Below are 24,732 nucleotides of genomic sequence, written 5' to 3'. Positions count from 1 at the left end.
CCCCCGCACGTGACCGCGCAGGGGCGGGGGGCGAGCGAGACAAAGAGCGGCGGCCCCGGGCTGGGAGAGCGCCGGGCAGCGCCACACGGCCTGGCCGCACCGCCTGCCACAGGAACAGCGCGGAGCGGGGGGAGTTGTACAGCCGAGGGAAAGGAAGATGTTTAGTTAAGGCACTGGAGCATTTCTCGTGTTGGCAAAGGCTGAGGGAGTTGAGGCTGCTCAGCCCCAGAAGAGGCGGCTGAGAGGGGACCTCGTCCGGGAGTGTCTGAAGGGAGAGGTCAAGAGGATGGATCAGGCTCTGCTCGGTGGTGCCGAGTACAAAAGGGAGCGGGCAGAATGCACAAGGAGTTTCAGCTGAGTAGGAAGAACTTTTGTGCGCAGTGACCTTACACTGAAACACTGCCTAAACAGGGTGTGGAGTCTCCACAGTGCTGTGCAATGAGTTCTAGGATGGCCCTGCTTAAGCAAGGAGGTTGGACCACATGACCCACTGCTGTCCCTTCCACCCTGACCAGTTCTGTGGCTCTGGGATCTTTTATTCTGTGACAGGGAGAAAAATGCTCAGGGCAGTCACTGAGATAGACCTGGAGGTGCCACAGCCTATGGCTGGTGGCCACAGGACAGCTCCAGCCAAGCCGCAGCCTCACAGTGGCCTGTTTTTGCCTCTTGTTTTTTACCCATGAAACCAGCTTCTCCTGACCCACAGATTTTCTTGTTTTTATTCATCCCAGCCTCCCTCCATGGTGCTGAGAGCTGGGTGGGTGCTTGGCAGCTGGTGAACAGCCCACTGCTGTGCCTGTGACACCCAGTGTTGTGGTGACTGCTGTGCTGCTTATCACTGTGTTCTGCTCTGCCTGAGAGGCCTGTGATAATGGCAGTGACCATGAGCCGAGTCTGGCATTTGGCCCCTGCATTGCTGCCATCGCAGTGCTCAGGGAACAATCTCATGGAGTCTTTCCTTCTCTTCTTCTCCAGGACAGATGTTCCCAAGCTTGTAATGGCAAGATCAGCCTCATCACATCCCCGTGGATGTGATCTGTAAAATAAATGTCAGGTTTCCACCAATTAATAAAACAGCATAGTGTATTTCTGGAAACTGCACATTCTGGATCACAGTCAGCTTGTGAGTCCTTTCCATTAAGTGACCTTTAAGAACTTTTTTGAGTGTATTGAGTTTGTGTGGCAAGTCTTTGGTAGTGGAGGGCTTCTGTGAGAAGCTGCCAGAAGCTTCTCCTGTGTCCACCAGACAAAGGGTGGCTCTAACACAGATCCACCAGTGGCCAGTGCTCAGGCTATCAGTGACAGTTTTGCCTTGTATGGTAACTGGTGAGTGATGTCAGGAGTGATCCTTAGGACTGACCTCTCCTCTTGCCCTAGAAGCCTTTTGTTATATTTACTCTCCCCTGTCCATTTGGGAAGGGCAGTGAAAGTGTGGCTTTGGTGGGCACCTGGTGTCCAGACAAGGTCACCACTAAACAGCAGCAGGACAGACAAGACAGTTTGTATGGCAGCCCTTGGACCTGTCCAGAGAGTACCAGCTGTGAGAAACATGCTCTGTGCTCACCTGGAACCTCTGGCTGAAAACACTTGATTGACCTCTGGGATTCTGGAGCTGAGGCAATCAAGGGTCTGAGGTAGAACAGATGTTCATAGGAAGAGGTACCTCTACACATAATGCAACTGAAGCTACATGGAATCAGGGGGTGGGATTGACCACAGTGGGCTCAGATGAGGAACTTCCAGTGCCTTTGAATGCTGAAAGAGGTCACCATTGAGCCAGGAGGCAGAGATTTCAGAGCATCATCTCAGAAGGTGGCTCAAGCCTGAAAGTATAATAAATAGCAGAAAATGAAAGGCAATATGCTCTGTTTACAATGTTTCCTGTTGTGTTATGCAAAACCATCTGACGTGGAAAGCTACTTGGAGCACAAGTCAGGGACCAAATTAATTGATTGCACTTGTATGGATGTTTGGGGGATGTCCCACAGACTAGGGGAATGACATCTGTGCATATATCACTGGACAAGGAGGGGGATCATGATTGATGGTGATGCTGATATCACACCAGTGTGGTGGCTGTTGCTGAATAACACTTCCACAGTGTCAGGGCTCACTTTTTTTTTTCACACTCATCTTCCCCAGCAAGCAGGCAAGGGGTGGGCAAGAGACTGGGGGGGACAGTTGACCTAAACTGGCCAAAGGGATATTCCATGCCATAAAACATTGACCTCAGCAAGAAAACCTGGGGCAGAAGAAGGAGAAGACTCCCGGGACATTTTCTTCCAGGGTGACCATTGCTGGGAGATGGAGAGGTATAGGTCTGCTGGTGGGAAGTGCTGAGTCCTTGCCTTTGCTTGGGCTTTTTTTTTTTTTTGGGGGGGGGGGGTTGGGTTGTTTAGTTTAGGGGTTTTTGCTTTCCTTCGTTTATTAAACTGTTCTCATCCAGATCTGGCGAGATCAGACATTTCTAGAGGTGCTGGTTGACAACAACTGAACGAGCCAGCATTGTGCCAAGGAGAACAATGGCATCCTGCTTTGTATCAGAAATAGTGTGGCCAGCAGGACTAGGGAATGAGATTGTCCCTCTGTACTCAGCACTGGTGAGGCTGTATCTTGAATCTTATGCCCAGTTTTGGGCCCCTCACTGCAAGAAAGGCATCGAGCTGCTGGAATGTGTCCAGAGAGTGGCAGCGGAGCTGGAGAAGGGTCTGGAGCGCAAGTCTGATGAGGAGCAGCTGAGGGAGCTGGGGGTGTTCAGCCTGGAGAAAAGGAGGCTCAGGGAGGTCCTTATCACTCTCTGCAACTCCCTGAAAGGACGCTGTAGCCAGATGGGGTTGGTCTTTTCCCCCAGGCAACAAGTGATAGACTTGGAAAAGGCCTCAAGGTGTGCTAGGGGATGTTTAGATTGGGTATTAGGAAAAAATTCTTTACAGAAAGAGTGGTCAGGCATTGGAACAGGCTGCACAGGGAAGTGGTGAAATCACCACCATTCCTCAAAGTGTTCAAAACCAAACATGGATGTGGCAGTGGGGGGCATGGGTTAGTGGTGAACAGAATGGTGCTGGGTTAATGATTGGACTCAATTATCTTAGAGTTCTTTTCCAACCTTAATGATTCTATGATTCTCACTTTTGTTCTTCCCATTCTCTTCCCTATGCCACTGCTGGGGGAGTGAGCGAGTGGCTGTGTGGGCGTATGGCTGCTGTTCAAGGTCAATCCATCTGCTTCATTTAGTCCCCAGGAGGCTGCCTCCCACTTGAGGAGTCTTTATAGACATACTGTTCAGTAGGATATTTTAGAGTATTTGCTATGATATTTCTTTCCCTCCCTAGATTTTCCCTTGTTACCATTTTCTGGAAGGTGGTAGCAAACAGAAGAGACTGAAGGAAGAAGGAGGCTTGAAGAAAAACAAAGGAAACAAAATAAGGAAAGGAAAGGAAAGGAAAGGAAAGGAAAGGAAAGGAAAGGAAAGGAAAGGAAAGGAAAGGAAAGGAAAGGAAAGGAAAGGAAAGGAAAGGAAAGGAAAGGAAAGGAAAGGAAAGGAAAGGAGTTTTTTCTTTTTTTAGTAAAAAAGTTGCCATTGCATTCATTTGAATTCTCTAACTCTTACTACTCTTGGTGTAGTTTTGATGCAATCTTTGGTTTAGAGGGTTTGCCACAAGATAGTGAAGGTTGTGTAAGGAATGAGCTCTCTTTGAGCAGCTAAGAATGTGCAGCATGAGGGTAGAAAAGTGGAGGTGCTTCTGTGCAAGAAGAGGGAATGGGGGAAGATAAAAGGCTGTGAGGACGGGGCTGCGTACATGGGACTCACTGAATCGTGCTCTTCACTGCTGAAGGCTGAATTATGCCATGGTGTGGGATGGGCTCAGAGCAGTGTGTGGCACCTTGAGCATCACTTTGCTGCTGAGGCTGTTGAGATGGAGGCAGAGCTGGCAGGAGGTGGCAGAGGCACAGCAAGCCCCTTGTGTTGATTAATGTGGACTAAAAACACATCTGCGAACACAGAAGAGCACAGGAGGACAAGCCCATATAATCCCCAGCCCTGGCAGCTCCCAGGATCAATCAGCCCATCAAAGGCCCATTTCCTCAAGCTCAGAGGAGCACAGGGACAAATGGCAGGTGGGAACCAAATTAAAGACGTGGAGGAAGGGACACCTGATGCAGGGTGCTATGTGTGACTCCTACCACCCTGCCTTCAGAACAGCAGGAGTCCACTTGTGGTCTAGCAGCACAGGGCAGCATTTCCTTGCACTATTATCAAAACATTTAGGAGAACAAGGAGCCCCAGTCATTGTCCCCATTTCTTTGCTGCCATTCCATGTATACCCATCCCTGCCCTGCTGTAGCCCACAGGCACCCACAGCCCCTGCTGGCACTGATTTGCCTATCCCAGTGCCTCCCTAGCTCTGCCATGGCCCAGGACCCTGTTTCAGCAACACTACTCCACCATAAAGCCAGCAAGGAACAATTTAGGTCAAGACATTTTTTATATTTTAGCACAAAACCATACCTGGTGTTTAGTTTTGTCTCCTAGGAAAACAAGGCCTACATGGCTGCATTATCTGTCTGTCTTCCATCTTCCCTTTCTTCACCTACTCCTAAAACTTCTGTCTTAACTTCAAGCTTGACACAGAAAGAGACACATCACAATATTCCAACTTTTCTGTTAAAATGCTCAACTGGACAGGGGAGGGTGACTGAGTTGACCTCTCCATGATGGAAAGACTCAGTGGTTATTTTCCTTCAGACACCAGAGCATGACAAGACAGAGATGCAGGAAAAGAGATTTCACTATTTCTGCTCCTCACACAATTTGGTGTTTAATCTTGTCACGAAGCATGTCTTCAGCTTTGTCATGAATATACAGGCCATAAATTTGAAACCAAACTGGATGGGAGATTTTATATTGCCAGTCAGTGACTCACTGAGACTCAGAGGGGGAGAGAGGATTTCATAATCAGCTGAGCATGAGTTCATGATGTGCTGTTGATGCTGAAAAGACTAATGCAGTCTTTGCAAAGCACATGCACATGGAAACACAGAGTAGGAGTAGAGAGGTGACATTATCGCTGCACTTGGCACCAGTACGTTGTTATTAAAATAACTGACTGTTCATAAAACCCATCCAAAAATGGGAAGGGTTCAGGAAAGGTCTGGGAGAATGATCAAACACCTGGGAAAAGAAAGATATTATGGTGAGAAACCCAGACATCAGTTTGTTTATTTTGCCATTTGTTTTTTCTTGTGGGCGATTTGGTTAGGTCATAAAAGAACTATTTTAAATGTCAGATATTGCAATTGCGAGGTGACAGTCAATAGAATAAAAACTTCATTGTTGTTTTTAGCCTTATCGTAATAGAGAGGTATATTTAAAATTACTGCTGGTGCTTGTATTCAAATGGTGTCTGCAAAGCCTCGGTCTGGCAAATGTGCAGCAGCACCTCTGCCCTGCTCTATCCATATGCACAGGCAGCTTGGATGTGGCCTGGCTCTGTTCTGTCATCATCTGTCCTTCTCCTGCCACTTCCTTGGTCTGTTTTGGCTCCATATCTAACATCAAGCTGCTATGGCCCTCTCTTCATTTTCTCTGCTCTTGTTCTTTCATCCCAGAACCTCCCTCCTCTCCAGAAATTCCTCCCTCATTCTGTGAAGATTTCCATTATCTCACTGAACACTTCTCTTTCCCTTTTAAAGCCCTAAATTTTCCAGATGCTGGGAAATACCCTAAAGTGAATGAGTTTTGAAGCATCTGGCCTTGCATGAAAAAAGAAAATCACTAACAGCCATTGCCATGGACACCATACAAAATAGTAACCCTGTGTGTTTGGGACATCAACCCCATCTTTTTCTAGTTTTGAAAGATACAGAAACTGGACATTTTTTTCCTGAATTGCTCAGTGGTTCTTTGCAGAATGCCTTTAATTATCAGTGGTTTCTCTTAGAGATCTACCTGTTTGCCTACAGGTGCTGTGTTTCACTGTATTGCTGGAGAGGTGGCATGAAGCTGTAAAGCAGAAGTAAGGTTCCCTACTGGCAGTATTTGAAGGGTGAAGTACAGTAAGGTGAGAGTGCTAAGGAGTGAGACCTGGTAAATCCAGGTGGGTAATGAAATTTGCATTTAGGCAGGTAGTTCTGACATTAGTGAAAGGGTCCCAAATCCACATGAAGAAAGAGCAAACATTGGCATTTGATGGGGTTAAAGGAAAGCCTTGAGGCAGAAGTTGCTGCTCACCAGAGTGGTACCTCCTGATGCTCTGCATGGGTGGGAGGGAGCAGCTCCCTGTTTTGGATTGCAGGCAGCTCTGCTGTGTCATGTTACAGCCTCACTAAACCACTTTCTGTGTTTCATTTGATATTTATTGGGGGCACAAGGAACATTCACCACACAATGAATATTGTTTTGCAATGAATGTTAGACCTCTTGAGATGTAATTGTGCTTTTGCCTCAGAAACAGTGCTGTGCAATGTGTCACTTACTTCTGCCTTTCATATTGCAGCCATATGTCTTGGATAGTATTTTGGTTTTAGAGGAGATTCTGTAGATTGGGATACATCAGTAAATATGTTACTGAATTTTCCTTTAAAGCCTTGATGAGAGCAGTGTTGAACAAAAGCTGTGGTAATAATACCTGCTCTATGCACTGATTTCCTAGATTATTTCCCTATGAGACTGAAATGCAGCATATACTTTCTGGTGGAGCAACAGAGCGCTTGACTTACAAACATATCCCAGTGGGAAGATTTTCATGGTCTGCAATTCTAAGAGCTGACCTCTGGGTGGACAGAGGTGGACAGACTTGTGCTGAAGGAAAACAGAATTCTAAAAATCACATGTCACACGTGGTGGAGTCCAGGAGTGAGAATGAAAAATACACATCACTTCTGTCAGCAGGCAATACCAATCACTTTGTAAAACAATTGTGATATTTTCTTGTCTCCTTTGTGGTCTCGTGTAAACTGGGGTGTCCTCAGAGGTTGAAGGATGGTTGTTGATTGTGAGATTAGCCCTTTGTGCCCAGCCCTGCCTGTAAAATGCCTGTGATACATTTGTTCACAGGAGCACGTGCTCATGGTAGGAGTCACTTGTTTCTTGGTACTTGGCCATTGGGTCTGTGCTGGTGTCACATGGGCAGGTTCCTGGAAGGCTATCAGAGTTCTGCTCTCTGTCCTTAATTGCCTTGTAGGCCACATTCAAATCCTTGATCTTTATGCCATGCTGGGTAATATCCAGGCTGTAAAACCACTCTGCCTCTCTGTCTGTGGTTTTCCACTGGATACTGAGGCTGCCTGTGCTGTTGCTTCTCCCTAGCCATTGAAGTAGTCCAGGACATCACTTTGGATCTAGCTGGAAATGTGAGCTGAGCATGGGCAAGGCTGGAAAAATTGCAAACAATACCAGAAAGGCCTGTGGACTCTCAGGATAAGTTCACAAATTTAGACTTTCTGCCTGTATACCAGTATTTAAGCAAAGGTACTCAGTCAATGTCAGACTACAGAGAGGCAACTGATAAGGTTGCTGTGTAAAGACAAGCATTTTAAAGAACATTATTAGAGTATCACTTCAGCTGTTACTGGTCTTCATTTATGCCTTGCTCAGTAGGATTTATTATAGAAATGACCATGAGACCAGAATGATCAGTATTTTGCCACTACTGTTTTCTCAGGAACCAGTGAGACCAACATCTCTCAGCTACAGATTTTCAATATACATAAAGCATGTTTACAATCATCTGTTGGCCAAAAGTCTTCATTGTACATCAGTACAAGACCCTCTGTTCCATGTAGATCACATCAGGTCTGTCACAGAAACCACCCAGGTTCCCAAGTACAGTGGGCAGCAGTGCATGACCTCCTCCAGAGGAATATTAATTTTTGTTTTGGGACTCAAATGTCACAAGAAAATCCCAAACCAAAGATAAGATTTTATATGTCTAGTTAGAGCACCAAGAAGGTCCCTAAAGCCATGTGTACCTTTGTGGCCTGTTCAGCTTTTAAGCACCCAGGTGCTGCTGTGCAGGGGGTGTGTCCAGCACTAACTACAGTGACATGGGAGACAGGAGTATGGGCAATTGAGTCTTCTCCATGTCTTATGAGTTATTCCTGGGTTGGTCACATGGTGATGGGTTTTAACATTTAGAGCTGCGAGTCAGAAGTGTCCCCATGCTGTCCTATCTGCTTTAGTCCCTGTCCTTTCCCTCTCAGCCTGTGTGTCCTAAAATGTAGATTTTTGCTGGAAGTGTGATGGCCTGCAAGCTTAGGAAGCATGAGTGTACACCATTCATACATCATCTCAAACCTGTTCCCACTCATTCCCTCCTCAGACCACTGATCTGTGCATTAATATTTCTATTCTCTGCAAGTAAGAGCACAACTGCTGGAGCACAACTGGCCAACAGCTGACTCTGCCCTGGCTGCTTGTAGTCACAGCAGATACTGCAGTGTGCTGACTCACGAACTTCTGTAACTTTTATAAAATTGAGCAAGACAGCTTTTAGTATAGATCTGTGTGTTTGTTGCTTTTTCTAGTGTTCCTACCTTCTTATTCAGTAATGGGGAGATCTTATGAGGAAATTTATGAAGAACTCCAAAGACTCACCTGAGTTCTATTAGAAACCTTGACTAAATTCTGCTTTGGCTGATGGATTTGAACCTCTTCCTTTTGTTTCCTTTCTCTGATAAAATAGGTTTTAAAGCAGTATTTTCATATGCATGGTGGGGGAGTTACAGATTCTAATGGAAGCACTTCTTGTATTTTTCCCATGTATATTTTTACACTGCTCTTGTATCATGATTTGGCATCTTCCCATGTCTACATGAGGTTCTGATACCAAGGAAATTTCTCTTTGGTACCATATAATCAAGAAGCAAGGAGATACAACACAGCCTGGTCATGGCTTTGCACAGAGAAATATCATTATACATCACAGGCTTACTTGATTTAGATACTTATAAAACATTTTTTGTCTATCTGCACTGTGTCTGTGGTATAATATAGAGGTAGCTGATGAGGTTATTGGAGGTAAGCTCTTGAGATCTAAGTAGTATGGATGTATCAGCAAGCTCAGAGCTAATTCCAAATTTTACAGGTCTGTTCATTGTACTCCACCATGCAAACAAGAAATTCCCTGTTTTGCCTGTTTTACTGGAACAATTAAGCTAAAATAATGAATTTGGGGGCAAAAATCAATCCTGAAATTCAGAAAGTCTCTGATAGAGTGTGATGGGATTCCCATCTGATAACATAAAAAATGGATGTGTTCCACTTCAAGGCAAAGTAATCTTTGTTCAGGCTAATTAATCTTTGTTCATACAGCTGACCTGATAAGGTTATTAAAATCATAAATGATGTGACAATTCTGTAACCTGCACTGAAATTCTTAACTAAATGCAGGATTAGCCTCTTCTTAAAATTGAAATAAAATGTCTAGTTTGGTGAGATTTTTTTTTCTTCATTACCAGAGTCCCTCAAATATTGCTAAGTGTTCCTGTTGCATAAAAGAATGCACTTAGCTTAAAACATTATCATTCACAAAGGTGAATGAAAATGGGTCTTAGTTTGCCCTGCAGCAAGACTGCAGGCAAGGAGGTTTCAGAGACCTTCATTTTGACCCAGTGAGGCTGCTCAGAGATTCTCATGACCAGCCTTTCCCCTGCTGGATTTTTTTTTTCAATTAATTTTCAGATCAAAGATTTTTTTTTTGAGTGCTATATAAGCAATATTGACACAGACATGTAATATAGGAAAAATGGCCTGATTTTATGGTTACTGAAGCTGGTGGACAATTAAAGGTTGTCAAGTTTCCAGGAGGTTCAAAGAGATTTACAGAAGCATCACATTACTCTCAATTACATTCAATCAATAAGCACTCCACTCTCTCCACCATGGCCACTCAATTCACTCTACCAGAAAATACCCTTCCTGAAAATTGTGTGTTTAGCATAACAGTGCTCTGCATTGAGTTGCAGTGGGCCATTGAGATGGCAAAGTTATGGTGTCATATGTGCTAAAAACTCATCTGCACACTCACAGAGGAGCACAGAGTGGGGGGAGTGGGAGCTCAACAGTGGGGGGGGAGGAGCCCAAAGAATTCCCTGCACCCAGCTGTTCCCATTCCAGGAGCCATCAGCCCATCAAAAGCTTTTCTGATCAGCCAGAGGAGCCTGGGAGCACAAAGGCAGGTGGGAACCTGAATTAAGATTTCAGAGGAAGGGACACTGTCTTCTGGGCCTTTCCCAGGGTTTCAGAGGAAGGGACACTTTGTCTTCTGGGCTGTCCCAGGAAGGAATCTCAGCCTTTGTGGCCAGGCATGGAACTCACCCAGATGGGTTAACACCAGAGCACCTCGGGACTGGGAGGAGCTGCTGCCTGGGGCATGGGACACCCGTGGGCTGGGCTGTCTCTCTGTGGGCTGCTGAGGACCTGGGCAATCCCAGCCAGCTTTACCTGTGTGTACAGGTGATGCTCTGCACCACCAACTGGGCTGTGGGGCTGCGGGCTCAAATGTCCGGGTGCATGCAACTGGTGAGACTGGGATCCAGGGGCAGCTGTTGGGCAGACAGAGTTCCTGAGCCCAGCTGCTGCAGGCATGTGTACAGATGTGTGCATCCTCACTAGAGGACTCCTGCACTGTTCAGCCAGAGGGATGAAAAGGATGGGGCTCTCGGTGCTGTGGGAGTGCTCTCTCAGTTTGTGCCTGTTGCCTGTGTTGCCAGCCATGTGTGTAACGTGGTTATAAATGCACTCTGTGCGTGTCCCTCCCGGGGGTACTGGCTCAATGCTGGTGGCACCCCAGGCATGGAGCTACCCCAGCCCCATCTCTCTTGGACTGTCAGACCCTGCACAATCTGTTGCATCAAAAGCAGAGTGAGTCTGGGAGAAGTGTACAAAGATGGGTGGCATTTAGTATTGTAATTTCTAATTTCCTTCCTTTTGTGGGTTGAATGGTAATGCATGCCACAGGCATAAAACTACTGCAAGTAAGTTTGTTGGTGTACTCATTTTGTAAAATTTGAAACCTGGTTATTGTTGAGATAGGGTGTGTTGGTGGAGTGGGAAATTTGAGGAGCTACAGGGTGAAGCAAAAGAAGCTGTTTATAAACCCTTGTGTGTGTGTGTCTGTGTGTGTGTGTGTGTATTAACTATAGTCGAGCACTCACCTATAAAATACTCCCCAATGCATGAAGTTTATGCATCAAAAGCTTGTGGAACAGTGAGTTTCAGATACAAATAGCAGTGATTAAAAAAGAAAACACCTCCAAGCCTGAATATGATATAGACACAATATATTTTAACTATATAGACGCACATGAAATGCCAATGTCCTTCACAAAAGCAGTTCAAGCTTGGAATTAACTTCTTCCTGTTGAGAATAATAAGAAAAGAAACCAAAAATATGCCCAAGGAGTAAATTCCTGTGTGTACAGAAATTCTTCTGTAAGTGACCTAGTTTTAAAGATCATTGGGAATTTATATTCATTGCCTGTAGAGAGGCAGGGTGGCCAGGGAAATGCTGCTGTGATGAAGCCCATGCATCCATGGAAATAGTGCTGGACTAAATTTCCTCATTGACATAATTCCACTAAATTAAAAGAACTGATGTGAAGATGGACTATGTCCCTATTTTCATGTTTGAGTGAAAGGATCATAAAATGTTCATTTTAGTTTAACTCGCAAACAGAAGAACTTTTGCAACATCCCAATTGCCTAATTCCTATTTTTGTTTCCTTTTCAGGGAGGTGAGGTTTTTATATTCTTTTTATCAGTGGAAGTATTTTTCCTTCTCCAAGGGGAAAAAAACCCACAAACTATCATCAAATCAATCATATTTTACTAGATTTATAGTTTCATTTTTTTTGTCAGTGATACATACAGGCATCAGGAAAGAAAACTACTAGATCATTTTATCTATTTGGAGATGAAGTGTTAGCCCCTAAGGCTGTACAATTCAGCGTCAAGCAACTGATTTATATTACTTTTGTATGTAATGGTTCTGTAGCCAAATCCTTTGATTGCCAGGATATCTTATTCAGGCTCCATTTCTCTTATGTGGATTTGACTTCATTTTTTTATACTTTAGAGTATGATGAATGGATGCCTTACACACTATGAAACATTTAGCATGCAACAATGACTATGTTTACAAATAGGCTTTATTCCTTTCTTCTTTCCATGGAAGAAAATAGATTAACATTGCATGGCTTATATTTGCAGTAATGTTTTCAGCTGTGAAAAACGTAGCTCTGAACTCTGACCAAATGTATCTTCTGTACAATAGTGCTTTTGCAAAATGTTTTGGTTTTTTGGTTTTTTGGTTTTTTTGTTTTTTTGTTTTTTTTTTTTTTTTTTGGTAACTGGATCATTTTCTTACATCAAAGTCTGTCAGGCTCACAAGTATTTCAACAAATGGAATGATTTGTATACACAACTTGAAAGTTTTCTGTGTGAGGTAGAAAAGCAAATCTGAAACAAAACCGTGTCACCGATGAGAAAATGTTCTGTCTTTGTTCTGTGTACGATCACTGGGGCGAGACGTTATTTGTAGTGGTTCTTCTCTTTCGCAACAGCCGGCAGGAGCGTTCATGGGCTAATCTTTATCTTCGGTTTGCTCTTCAGAACGAATGCCTCTGATGTGAGGCTACTTTACAGGAAACGTGACCTCACTCGGGCTCTGTGCCGCTGATTGCACGGGCTGTTTTCGAAAGGAAACAGGGGACTTGCTAGACCTGCCCTTGCGAAGAGCCAGGGCTGAGCTCTCCCAGGAAGCTGCTCAAGCAACAGCCTCCACCCGCCGTCCCACGGACTCTCCAGCTGATGAAGACAAAATTTTTTGCACGCATGTGTTAATTGTGAAATGGATTTTCCAGGTTTGAAGGATTTTAGACTTATTTATCTCTTAATGTGTATGTCAGCTGATGAATAGCTAAGCTTTGGATTCATTTCTGCGCTGCTCTTCAGGAAGTTTTGCAGTTTTGTGAATGTTGCTACCATTACCTGCAGGGAGAAAAGACAAAGCCACTCTTCAAAAGCAACTGATACGTGTGAACAAATAAAACTCATTGTAGACACTTGTGTTGGGTAGATAAAATAGAATAAAACTGGTTGCCTGGGTTTCAGCTATTTGAATAGTTAGCACTATATTTTGGAAGGTACTAATGTAAATATTTAGATTGTACACTGAAGGCATCATTGGCTTAAACACTAATTTGATTTTTGGAGGGAAAGGTAGTTAAAACTGGCTGGTTTGCACAATGACTTTTTGTTTATATTACAACATGAACTTTTGTGTGTTTTGAAATCCGGGGGGGGGTTGTTGCCTTCAATTTTTGTTTGGATTCTTGACATAAAATGTTGCCACATTCACCTCAGATTTGCTTTTAGTGAGATTTCATAGAGCTGTTGGCTTTTTCTCATGCCACAGTTTAGACGTACTTTGTTGATGGCTCATTTGTGGATTACAGACACAATACCACTGCTCCATTGCACAGTGGTGGTCGAGAAGCTTTGTTTTATTATGTCATTACTATAGCTTCTCACGCTATTAATAGCACAGAAATAGGACTGAATATTAAATGAAAGCAGAACACTGTGCAGCATTGTCTACAACATAATGTTTCCATGTTTTCTCCATCATTGATTGAATTATTTTCAAGAACTTTCTTCATTATGCATGAGCCAAAAATCTTCCTGAGCACGGGCAGCAAAAATATCTGTTGGACTGCCTGTTCCATGACTGCTCACAGAAGCTTGATATTATCGTTACTTAAAATAGTTTAAAAGCAAGTTACAGCTGCTTATTAACTGTTCTTGAAAAGAGGGAAATGCCTCCCCTCCCCAGTAGTATATCTGCGTATGTGTATTGCTCACTTTCCTTTATAAATAGATGAATATACTCTATTTTATCTTAAATTTTATTTCTCTGGAGGGTGGCAAATAAACATCCTGCAGAGACATACCTTGCAAAGTTACGAGAGAATTCAAATGAGGAACGGAAGGACTGTGGTTTCTTCTGCCACTGTGATCAGTATGTGTCAACACTTTCTAGTGAAAGCACCACCCCATAGGAAAGCTGCCACTCCTAAAAGTTATTATTTTTTAGACATTGCTACTTTTTATTTTCATAACTGAAAGAATTGCGTGCAATATAGCTGTGCTGTGAGTTTCAGTTGCTGGGAAGTTTCACTCTCAGATTATTAAAGAGTTGTGATAGATATAACTGATCCTGACATGTACTTCTATATATCCTTCTCAAACAAATTTGCCCTAGAATCAGTTACTTTTGCCTAAGTGAGAATACATTATAATTAATATTGTGATCGATATTGCTGATACTATTTTACACATCCTGATTTTCAAACAAGACAAAATAAAACATGCTTCCATTTCTTTTTAAAATCTTTTACAGATAATTTATATTCCCTGTTATCCTAAGGTGTATGAAACAGTCCTTTTCAAGATGTATGGAACATCACATATTGCATCAACTCCAGGAGCAAATAAATTTGGATTCATTTGTCAGAGTTTTAATAAAAATAAGTACTTTGTGGAGGGGATATTTTTTGACCGATAAGACTTAGGATTTTGCTGGTTTTATTTTATATCCAATCTACAAACTGCTTGTTGAGTCCTTCCTGTATCTTCTTCTAGATCTGGATGCATTTCTTGGTTTTGAATGTAAGATTTTTTACACATTTAAGAATCATGATTTTGCCTAAAATAAGAGAAATTATTTCAGGAGATGGTTGTATGTTAAAAATAGCTCTAATACAGGTCAAACTATGAAATACACCACTGGTCCCACTATTTGTATAACTTGCTCTGTGGCATTCTGACTGATGCTTCTTGATCTCTCTGTACCTTCCCTCAAATTCTTTCCATTTTCTCCTCCTCAGGTTATTTCTGTGGCCATTACAGCGTAATTTGTTCACAGTTAAGTGATTTGTTTTTTTCCAAATGGTAGGAGAAGCAGTATGTATAGGGCCAGGGTAATGGGACTGATTGGTAAAAAATACCCTGAAGATTTTACTTCTCTTCTTTCATCACCTTGCCTAGTCCCAAGGCTGAGTCAGCCCTCACACCCTGTCTGTGACTGACAATTGAGCTCCCAAGGAGGTTAAACAAGATTACCAAAGTGGAAACCCTGACCTTCATGTCTTTTCTTTGCCTCGGCTCATAACTGAACATAAAAATACAAAATTCTCTTAGCCCTATCTCCTCTCAGAGGTGAACAGTGGGCATTTGCTAACAGTGTTGTAGGTCTGAAGCTCTAAAGATTCAAGAGAGACAAGGTAATATAGGGAAAGATCATATCTTTTATCTTTTTATGGTATAATAGACATAAATTCTCCCTATGCATAGGCCTTGCTCATATTTTGTAAGATTGATTCTGTCAGGTGCAGAACATCCAGCAGCACTTTGCACGCTTGAGCCATGGTAATCCAGACAAATCCTATTTCCTTAGTCTCCTGCCACAATATTACTGTCAAATATTTGTCACTGTAGCAATCCCTGTGCTCATTGTGCTATGTCTGCAATTTTCATCTGAAAATATAATGTTGGGGTAATGGTGGCCTTTCCATTCTACTCTGTATCTAGTGCCAGTTCAGGTTCTAGCTTTGGCATGAAGCAGATTCCTGGTAAAACACCTTAAAATTACTGCAGTTATTGCACTTATATCCATAATTATTTCTCTCAAGTCTGTTATCTGGGCAACATACAAGTATCTGATTTCTGTTGGCTCTGATCCTGTGTTGTCCTGGTTGAGATGAGTTTCCAATAAACACTAAGTCTTTCCCTGATTCTTTCATATGTTTTGTCTCCTCTAATTCTTCCCTAAATTTTCTTTTCATTTTTAGCTTTTTTATTTATTATCTTTCTGGTATGCACAAGCTACCTGTCAGTGAATAAGAGAAAAATTCCTTCTTATTTCACCTTTGCCTCTGCAGGTTCAACACCATTTAATGAAGAGCATAGACACAGCCTCTCAAGACATATTTTTCCAAGGTATTAAGGAAAGTTACACTTGCTAAATTTTATTTTTATTTTGGCATAGATTTTGTAAAATTCTTTTTGGGGCACTGAGAAATGTAGTTCTGATAATAATTTAATTACTGCCCTAAATGGAAGTTCAGAAGTACTGCTGTGGAGGTTGGAAACACTGGCTTTGCAATTACAGGGTTTTGGAGTATCTCTTTTCCATCTGCTTTTCCCTACACTGAAATTATGGTATCTATCTGTGACATGCCATATGGGGTAGTTAAACCTCTTACTGAAGCACAGGCCAGACACTACATCAATCTGGTGTCTTCCTTTCTTTCCATGATGTCACTGCTTGGCAATTTGGAACTCATAGGGGTTAAGGGGAAAGGTATAACCATAAATTAAATTTTAGTCAAACTAAAGTACAATGTCTACAACTTTTAGATCCTTTCACCTCTGTCACTACTCCCTTCTACTTTAAACACCAGAGAGTATATTTTTCTGTGCTGTATTTAATCCCAAAGTCAATTGTGTTTCAGTGCTGGATGGAACTATCACAATGTGTGGGCTTTATCCTATGTTGTTCCAGCTGCATGGCATTTTAGGATTTGTGAGAATTAGAAGTCATGTACCCTTAAATCTTCATCAATTAAGGCTAGTTTATAAAAAAGCAAGTAAATCCTGCCTGGCTCAGGGGTACCCAGATTGTGCCATGTGGAGGAACTCAGAGAAGCCAAATACTGGAATGCCTCTGATGGCTCCAGATCAGTGTAGGTCCAGCAGGACTCCTTGGCCAAGAGCTCTGCCACAGAAACACACCGAGTACTTTTGAGCTCAAGCTGACTCCATGCTTCAGGAAATGCTCCCCTGGCATGTATCCCTCCTGTAATCTGGAGCTCTGGAATATGTGATGCACATGTCAGCTGCCTGAAACCCTTAGTACAGAGTAATATCATCATAACCACGTGTTTTAAATCTACGTCATTACCAGTCCCCACCAGCTTGAAATGTAAATTTATTACTATTAAATCATGGGTTTGCTCTGTCCAGACCTTCTCTAAATTAGAGGCTTTCATTTCTCCTTTTCAGTTGTGCTTGTGCCTTTTTGGATGATGATCCTGCCTATGAGTGCTCCACAGATCCTCTGACAGGCTCCCTTCCTACATGCCGCCGCAGCCCTCGACTGCTTTCTAATGGTTATTATGTTCTGCCAGAAGACAGTTTTCTGTCTGATGAAGAGGGCAACATAACACTGGCACCATCCCTCACCAGTGTTACATATAAAGAGAATTTAGTTCGGTAAGTGAACTATGTGCAGATTTTACTCCATGTTGGCGATTGCCTCCACATCTCTGGCCTTATCTAGATGTGTATCTGGAGGTGTCTTTGTGTCTGTCTACATTTTGCTTGGCATAAGACCAGCATTACTTCTGATTTGGAATATGTCAATTGCTTTAGAGAGTGCAGTGAATGAAATGACCTGATTTTCAGTCACATCTTACTACCTAAAAACTCTTAAGTGCAGAGTTGTTGCTATAATTGAAGTTGTGTCCCATAAATGAAAAGGAGAGAGATGCAGCCAATGGGGTGTTACTCTGATAAGGACTAAGAAAAAAACGTGTGTATGTATATATATATATATATATATATATATATCTTTGTCTAAAACACACATGCACATATATATAAATAAAAAGGTCTGGTCCTGGAATTCTTACTCAAGGAAAAACATCTCATGATTCAGAAGAACAACAATTTAGAAAGGTATATAAAATGTAGTTCAAAAAACCTGGAATTCAATAGATTTAGACTATCCCAAATAGGATACAGCAGGGTGAAAATCAAGGGTAACACAGAACTATCAGAGTGCAGTAGCTGTGGTACCATTTGGTACCACAGCACCCAGTATCACAACAGCATGATCAGCCCTGCTGTTAATACATTCTCTGACACATTGTGGTGTGCAGCAGCCATTCCTGGTGACATGCCCAGGATCAAGAACAGGGTAGGGAGAGCACCCAGAACCTGTTACTTTCATGTCGTTCCTGCAAGCTTTAGAGCTCTGTCCCTGCTCGACAAGAATAATTAACTCTATTTCTTGGCAACATTTCTTTCCAGTGTATTCAGGCGAAGGAAGAAAATCCGACGCTCTCTTGACAGCTTGTTCAGTCTCAGTGCCTCCAGCTCATGGCTCAGCTCCACCATTCCCAGCAGGATGGATTTCTCCCATGTAGAGGATCCTTGTCCTGATGGATGTAGTAAACTAGAAGCCAGTCACAGAGATATTGGTAAGCCCTGATCAGGTACCTGGTAATCAAGATACAACATTGCAGTCTGTGTTCAGTGTGAACTGGGTATCTCTTTCTGGACATTATGCAGATGTTGTCTGCCAAGGTGTGAAGGTAAAGGACAGAGTGAACTACAGAATTCTAAGGGATAAATAAAGCTCCTGGCATTAAAATTGAGTATGAGTATGCAAAGATCTCTGTGCCAAAAAGTCATTTTTTGACTGAATATGAATGCAAAGTCATCACCAGGAATGTTTATTCTGGTGTGATTAACACCTGGCACTGTCTGCTTTCACCTGGCTCTTTCAATAACTTAATCTGTTATGCCCTATGCAGTTTTGCCTTTACTCTGCCTATTTCCTCCTGCATACATTTGAACCCACCAATTCCCTATCAATAACAATTTGCAACCTCTCCTGTGATTCAGTAATTAATTCCTAAATTCATTAATACAAAGTCTCAGAGCTCTACTTTTGTGCAATCTCAGTTATATGTGCATTTCTTGTAGGTGATTCAGACTTTTCTTCTGAATATAATAACCATGTGTCACAAAGGCAAATTCCAGCATCTAATGGAGCATTTCTCACCAAAGATGATGAGTTTCTTCATTTTGAGGAACCATTTTGTGCTACAAAATCCTGCTCTTCATTTATGAGAAATGCAAATGAAGAGAACTGGAGCAATGCAGGTATGTTATGTTCTTATTCTGGCATGCCTCATTTTTAGAGGGAAGTGAAAATACATTAAAAATACGGATCTAGCCCCTTGCAGAATAGAATTTACTTACTAAAACATATATTTTAAATGAATGATTAAAAATAACAAAATCCTAAAAATTATATTAAATTACTACTGTCTGCTAACATCTTTCCCTCACCCATTTTTTCAGAAAAAAAAAAAAGAAAAGAGGAGTGAAGAGGAAAATGGAGGAAAGGGCATGGGAGCAAAAACTAAAACAGGCAATTATGCAGAAAGGCTTGTTTTCTGAGAGCATGGAGGGCACAATGTTTCTGTAGCTGTGGGGGAAAAAGACTCCTGAGAGACACCCAGAGCATGAAAATTAGGTTTCTGCTTTGAATCACTCAAGGCGAGTTCTCTTTAAAAGCAACTGAAGAGACTGGTCTCACAGGCTGAAGGTAGCCTTTGCAAACACCTCCTGTAAAATATTTACTTTCATTAAAACCCATTATTTTCCTGATTTTTATTTTAGAATCCAGGACAGTGCAAAATGTCGTTTCTCAGATGGTTGCACTGATCATGTGTTTAATCATTTCAGTATGTACAAGGTAATTTTTATTTCTTTTATTTTCTGTTTCTGACATGAGTGCTTCCTTCATTTCAGCTGGTGAATAAAACTTACATTAAGGGTCACATTTTCAAAGTTATGTGTATCTTACTGTGAAAATGTATTTTCACATGATAGTCAGTGCAGGCAAATATCTGAGCTATATAGATATGCACAAAAATAAGAAATATGTATGCAGATATGAAAGTTACTTTGCCAAGTGTGCTTTGACAGGGGTTTTGGCAGGCTGAGAAGAATCAAAATGGATCCATGTCTTTCCAAGTGGGTTTTTCTCTCAGTCTGAATGCCGAGGTCTTTCTTTCCAGGAGATTATCTTCAATAGTTTACGTAATTTAAAGTTTCAAATTACAGTTCACCTACCAGAGTTCAGAGGGTTCATTTGCAAGAACCCTTCCTCCTCCTCCCACCCAGACTTCACCTCTTTTAACCCAATATGCATCCCTTGGCTTTTTATAACCTTTCTGGGTATTGTTATGTTCTCAGATATTTTCTGGGAGGACTGTCTGCCATTTTGTTGCTGATGATTTTAGTTTGTAAGTATAGAATTTCTTTATTTCCAACATAATTTATTTTTACTAAGTCACATCTGAGGAACAAATTCTATCCTTGGATGTATATCCATGGGTCTTACTGACCCTAATAAGAGCACTGTCTGGTGAAATGGGGACAAATGTAGCCTTCAATCCATTACAGCATTTTGCATTTTAATTTCACAGTTCTTTTGTCCCAATATGCTGCTGTGTCCTCTTTCTTCAGTCTTGATACATTTTTCAAAACAACTAAGTTTTGGTAAGTGGTTCCAGTGTCATGTGATGAATAGAGAAATTTAGAAATTTTATAATAAGAAGAGGAAGGAGATTCCTCCTGTTGTTTTCATGTCAGAAGATAGAAGGTGGGATCAGAAGTTACTGATGGGGCATTTGGCTTTTGCAGTTACTGATTCGTATTCATAGAAACTTTCTGTTAATTCAAAAACCTGCCTTTTCATAACGTGCAATAAATGTTGTAGCAGAAAAGGGAGGTAAACCTAATATGCCATAACATGATGCAGACACAGTCCAAGCAGTGTAATTTAAGATTCCAGAGGTGCACTTTCAAGCCGTGCACTGAAGTCCACTCCCAGGCCACCAGACCAAGCCTTTTTTTTTAACTGGAAAAAATAAAACCAGCTAATTGTGATGCTTGCCACATCACCAACTTCCAGGGACTACAGAATTGATATAATTTGGCCTCTCTAACACAATGCACTATTAGCTCACACATAGGCCTTCATGCTGAAAGCAAGTATGGATGTGCTGGATTTCTGAATTACCATTCTTTCATCTTTTTTCACCACAAAATTCTAAATGTCTAAAATACAAAATGCTTCTAGGACTAACAGGTTTGGGCTCATCTGAATTTTTATGGGCTGAAAGTGAAACTCAAGAGGTTCTTTTTTTGTTTCTGAAGCTGTCAGGGTTCAGGAGATCAGTGTATACCAAGGGCACCAAGACAATATGGCAGACCTCAGCCTTTGAATTGGGTATGTTGGAAGTCAGAAATAGCAAGGCACAACTTGGACAGCCCCAGTGCAATGACAGTCCCACTTTCTGACAGATGATGTATCAGTTTGTTGCTATGTCTCTAGTCCCTAAAACTCTGGTTCTACCAAAGCCACCAGGTCAGGACCATGTGTTGCAAGCACATGCCCCAGCACACGCTGCTTTCCCTCTTCCTGAATTGCTTAGCCCTGAGTCATAACAAAGCTGTTCTTCACAAGAGAAAAACACACTCTGAGAACTTCTCAGCAGCAGGTATACAGAAAATGCCTCTTTTATGCTCATCACAAGTGAGAAGTCACCTGCTCAAACAATTAGTCCTGCAGCTTAGCTGAATTTGGCAAACAGGACCTACTGATAATATATAGTAATTATAAGAAACTGTGATTTAAATCAAGACATACAGAAATGTATTCTCTTTTTTTTTTTTTTTCCCCACAGAGAATAATAAGAAATAAAGAACAATTGGTGAGTTCATGTTTAAGTTTAGAAAAAATTTCACAGTTTTGGGATGAGTCCTATTATGGACCCCTGAACAGGGTCCAAACATACTAGAAAGGTTCCATGGACTTTTCATTAAAAGAAGGTTTGGCTACAGGACCCTTGCCAGTTTTCACTGCGAATTACTCCATTTCGATGTCTACAACTCCTTTTTTATTGCATTTGGATTATATATTTTCTTTCTGTTGTCTGGCAGCAGTCTAAATAGTGTAAGCTGTTAACAATTGCTGTGCTTCAGCCCAGAGAAAACATGTTTTTCAGTAACAGGCAAAACAAGTCTTCCTTTTCCCAAGTGTGAACTGAACAGCAGGACCAGGTGCTGTCTGTGCTGCTCTGAGCTGGTTGCATTCCACTGAAGCAGTGAAGCAGTATCAACATGACTCGGTCCAGAATATCTGAAAAGCACTTAGACATTCTTCTATTCCCTATTCTTTTTCCTCATGCTCACACTCCAGTTCCTGTTTATCAAGCATTTCTAAGCCTTGCTGCAGCTCAAAGCCTTAAAAGAAGAGCACTGATTTATTTGTACTTGGAGTTGGTCATCCCAGTCCTGGCTCTGTTATTCCCTTTATGTCTTTACTTTGTACAGTTAAAAATAAAAAGAAGGAACCAAGTGGAGCTGTGCCAAGTTTGTGTTCCTTATAGTATAGATAGAACAGCCTTCTTCATCAGTTTCCTGGTTGAGCGCAGTTCAGCTTCTGAGATCTAAAGGCATCTGCACAGCTGCAGACACAACCTGGAAAACCTTTCTTTCAGCTTTTAGAAAGAGGGTGTTACTCCTGAGAACAAAGCATTTTAGAGAGGAGTGCAGGCATTTGATCACTTTGCCTATGGTGACAAAATGTCCTACTCACAGCGTGCCAAGCTGGGAGCGCCATGTATGGCACTTGTTAAAGTCAGTGGAACTGTTTATGTAAGGGCTGAAACACCAGAGCTTCAAAGTGCACTCTGGTTTTGAAAGCCACTGTAAGTATTAACCAAAGCAGGTGCAACAGGATGGAGTAGAGAACTTGGCACTTGTTGTGTGGCAGGACTAAAGTAAACACAGAGTGACACAGGTAACTGCAAGACAGGACCTTCCACAGTTCAAAACATGCTTGTCTCTTGCACTTCATAAAAACTTAAAAGCAGAGTTGTTACATCTGTGCATTTTGAAATGAGTTCAATGATAGTTTTCATTTTTCCTCCTCTTCCAATTAATTTTCATCAGCTCTTCAGCATCCAACTCCTGGATGGCCATGGTTACACACTCCTGTGGGAAAAAAAAATAATAGATTTGATAGTATTCTTCCTCCAAATCACAATTAATTTTAGGTTTTTTCTTCTTCTGGTCAAATGTAAGTAAGGCCTTAGTTCTTGGTGACTACCTGAAAGAAATCCCATGAAGAAGTGCTATATCTGTAGTATCTTATCTCGATAATGAAAAGTGTTTTGTAATTCCTGTGAAATATTTTTTATAAAAATGATGTAATTCCATATTTTATGTATTAATTTCTTGTTACAACATGCTATCAAAGAAAATGGATTTGTATAGTGGCTGAGTACATGTGATAACTGATATATTATGTAACTAAAACAGTCTTTATAATACTCATCCTCATATTTACTTATAGGTAATGCACTTGAATGATATTGTGTTAAATAATTCCTCTTCTTTATTTAAAGTACAGAGACAACTGAGAGTAAATATCACTATGTAAAACATGTAAATACTTTATCTATTTTATGCCTATCATAAAAAGTTTTATTATTACTAAAATAATTTTAAAAGTAAAGGATTATAAAGATTTTTAGGGTTTAAGTAATCTCTTGAAATAATAATCTGGAAATTTAAGTCTCATTCTGAGAAAAAAGTCTAAAACTGTAATTACCCTGCAGTCATCAAAGCAACTATGCTGAAAACTAGAAAAGAAGAGTTCACCATAAACTCATTAGTTCACTGTAAACTATCAAAGAAAAATCTGATTGAGATTGAAAAAAGTCTACAATAAATTCCTATAATCTGTCTATGAATAAATACAAACTGTAAATTAGAATTTTTCTGATCTAGAGTGAGGGAACTCCTGGGACAATTTCTCAACTGTTACTTCATTTATATTGTTTCCTTTTTTATGGTTTCTCACTCTGCTTCCCCCCCCCCCCCCATCTCTGGCATTTCTATATCAGTAAAATTGTTTCTATTCTCATTTCTCCTTGTATTTGAGAGGGTTTTTCAGAAATGAAGAATGTTATTATTAGAAATTGCATTTATTTTGGTGAATTTCTTATTTGTGAGTTCATGTCCTGCCTTGCAGATTGTGTGCTCTTTGGGGCAGGGTTTTTTGGTACTTTAGGGCAACATAAAGCCCTGTTTTATACTGGTGACTACATTACCTAGCACCATGGAAAAATAAAATAAAAATATTTGAAAAAACAGTAATTCAATAGGAAATTAATAAAAATACATAGGTTTAAATTCTGAGTGGTTATCAGCTAGCTGATTTACACGAGCTGAGACTCTAAGCTGCAGCATTTCAACAGCTTTGTCCATGGATATCAGTTTTCTGGGGTTGGAGCACCTTACATGCATATATGTACATGTATATATATGTATATACATTGTATATATGGACAAAGTCAAGACATCTTCAAAATACTTCTCTATTAATAATGCTATAAATGCTAGCATTGTAATAATAATGCTATAAAGCTTTTTTTGTCATGACATAGAAATACATATTGTGTTGTTTTACACATGTAACAAATAAAGTTGTAATGTATTAAACTGAATAGTAAACTGAATTTTTTCAGGACAGGCATGCCAGAGGTGACTTTTTCTTCTTTCTCATCTCCAGTGTCCTGTTTATAATGTGGCTCTTTACATTATCTCTGGCATGTACGTTGCTTCATGCTAGGATTTCAGACTTGTGCTGCTGAAAACTCTTGGTACATAATTTTAAAAAGAAAAAAAAAAAACCCGACAACTGTGTGAAAATAAAGAACACAGCAAATAACACATTTCAGCACCTAGCTCTGCCCTGTGTGTGCCAGACCACCAGGTAAGGACCAGTGTGTTGCAAACACATGCTCCAAAGTGCTGCTTACTGTCTTCCTGAACAATTTAGCCCTGAGTCACAAAAACCC

At 41.2% G+C, this 24,732-nt stretch overlaps 1 protein-coding gene across 2 annotated transcripts; it reads left to right on the top strand.

The window, feature by feature from the left end:
• The first annotated feature begins 12,655 nt into the window (after positions 1-12,655).
• On the top strand, positions 12,656-22,882 carry TMEM71 (transmembrane protein 71). Of its 2 annotated transcripts, none has more exons than XM_038129218.1 (9): positions 12,656-12,864; positions 15,943-16,000; positions 17,066-17,275; positions 18,095-18,264; positions 18,773-18,952; positions 19,475-19,550; positions 20,054-20,103; positions 20,287-20,359; positions 21,020-21,539. In XM_038129218.1, exons 1-9 carry the CDS (start codon positions 12,852-12,854, stop codon positions 21,168-21,170), a joined length of 981 nt encoding a protein of 326 aa, XP_037985146.1. In that variant the 5' UTR covers positions 12,656-12,851; the 3' UTR covers positions 21,171-21,539. The 2 variants fall into 2 exon arrangements, with proteins under 2 accessions (XP_037985146.1, XP_037985147.1); XM_038129219.1 differs by lacking the exon at positions 21,020-21,539 and adding an exon at positions 21,550-22,882 and having other exon boundaries at positions 12,661-12,864.
• Positions 22,883-24,732: the final 1,850 nt, after the last annotated feature.

The sequence above is a fragment of the Motacilla alba genome, chromosome 2 (genome assembly GCF_015832195.1).
Source record: "Motacilla alba alba isolate MOTALB_02 chromosome 2, Motacilla_alba_V1.0_pri, whole genome shotgun sequence".
NCBI lineage: Eukaryota > Metazoa > Chordata > Aves > Passeriformes > Motacillidae > Motacilla > Motacilla alba.
Note: the sequence above shows the minus strand (reverse complement) of the source record. Positions and strands in the feature narration are given on the sequence as shown.

Coding starts and splice junctions, on each gene's coding strand:
- TMEM71 (XM_038129218.1), top strand. Junction 18,265..18,772: donor AGCCAGTCACAGAGATATTG/GTAAGCCCTGAT, acceptor CATTTCTTGTAG/GTGATTCAGACTTTTCTTCT. Junction 19,551..20,053: donor ATCATTTCAGTATGTACAAG/GTAATTTTTATT, acceptor TTATGTTCTCAG/ATATTTTCTGGGAGGACTGT.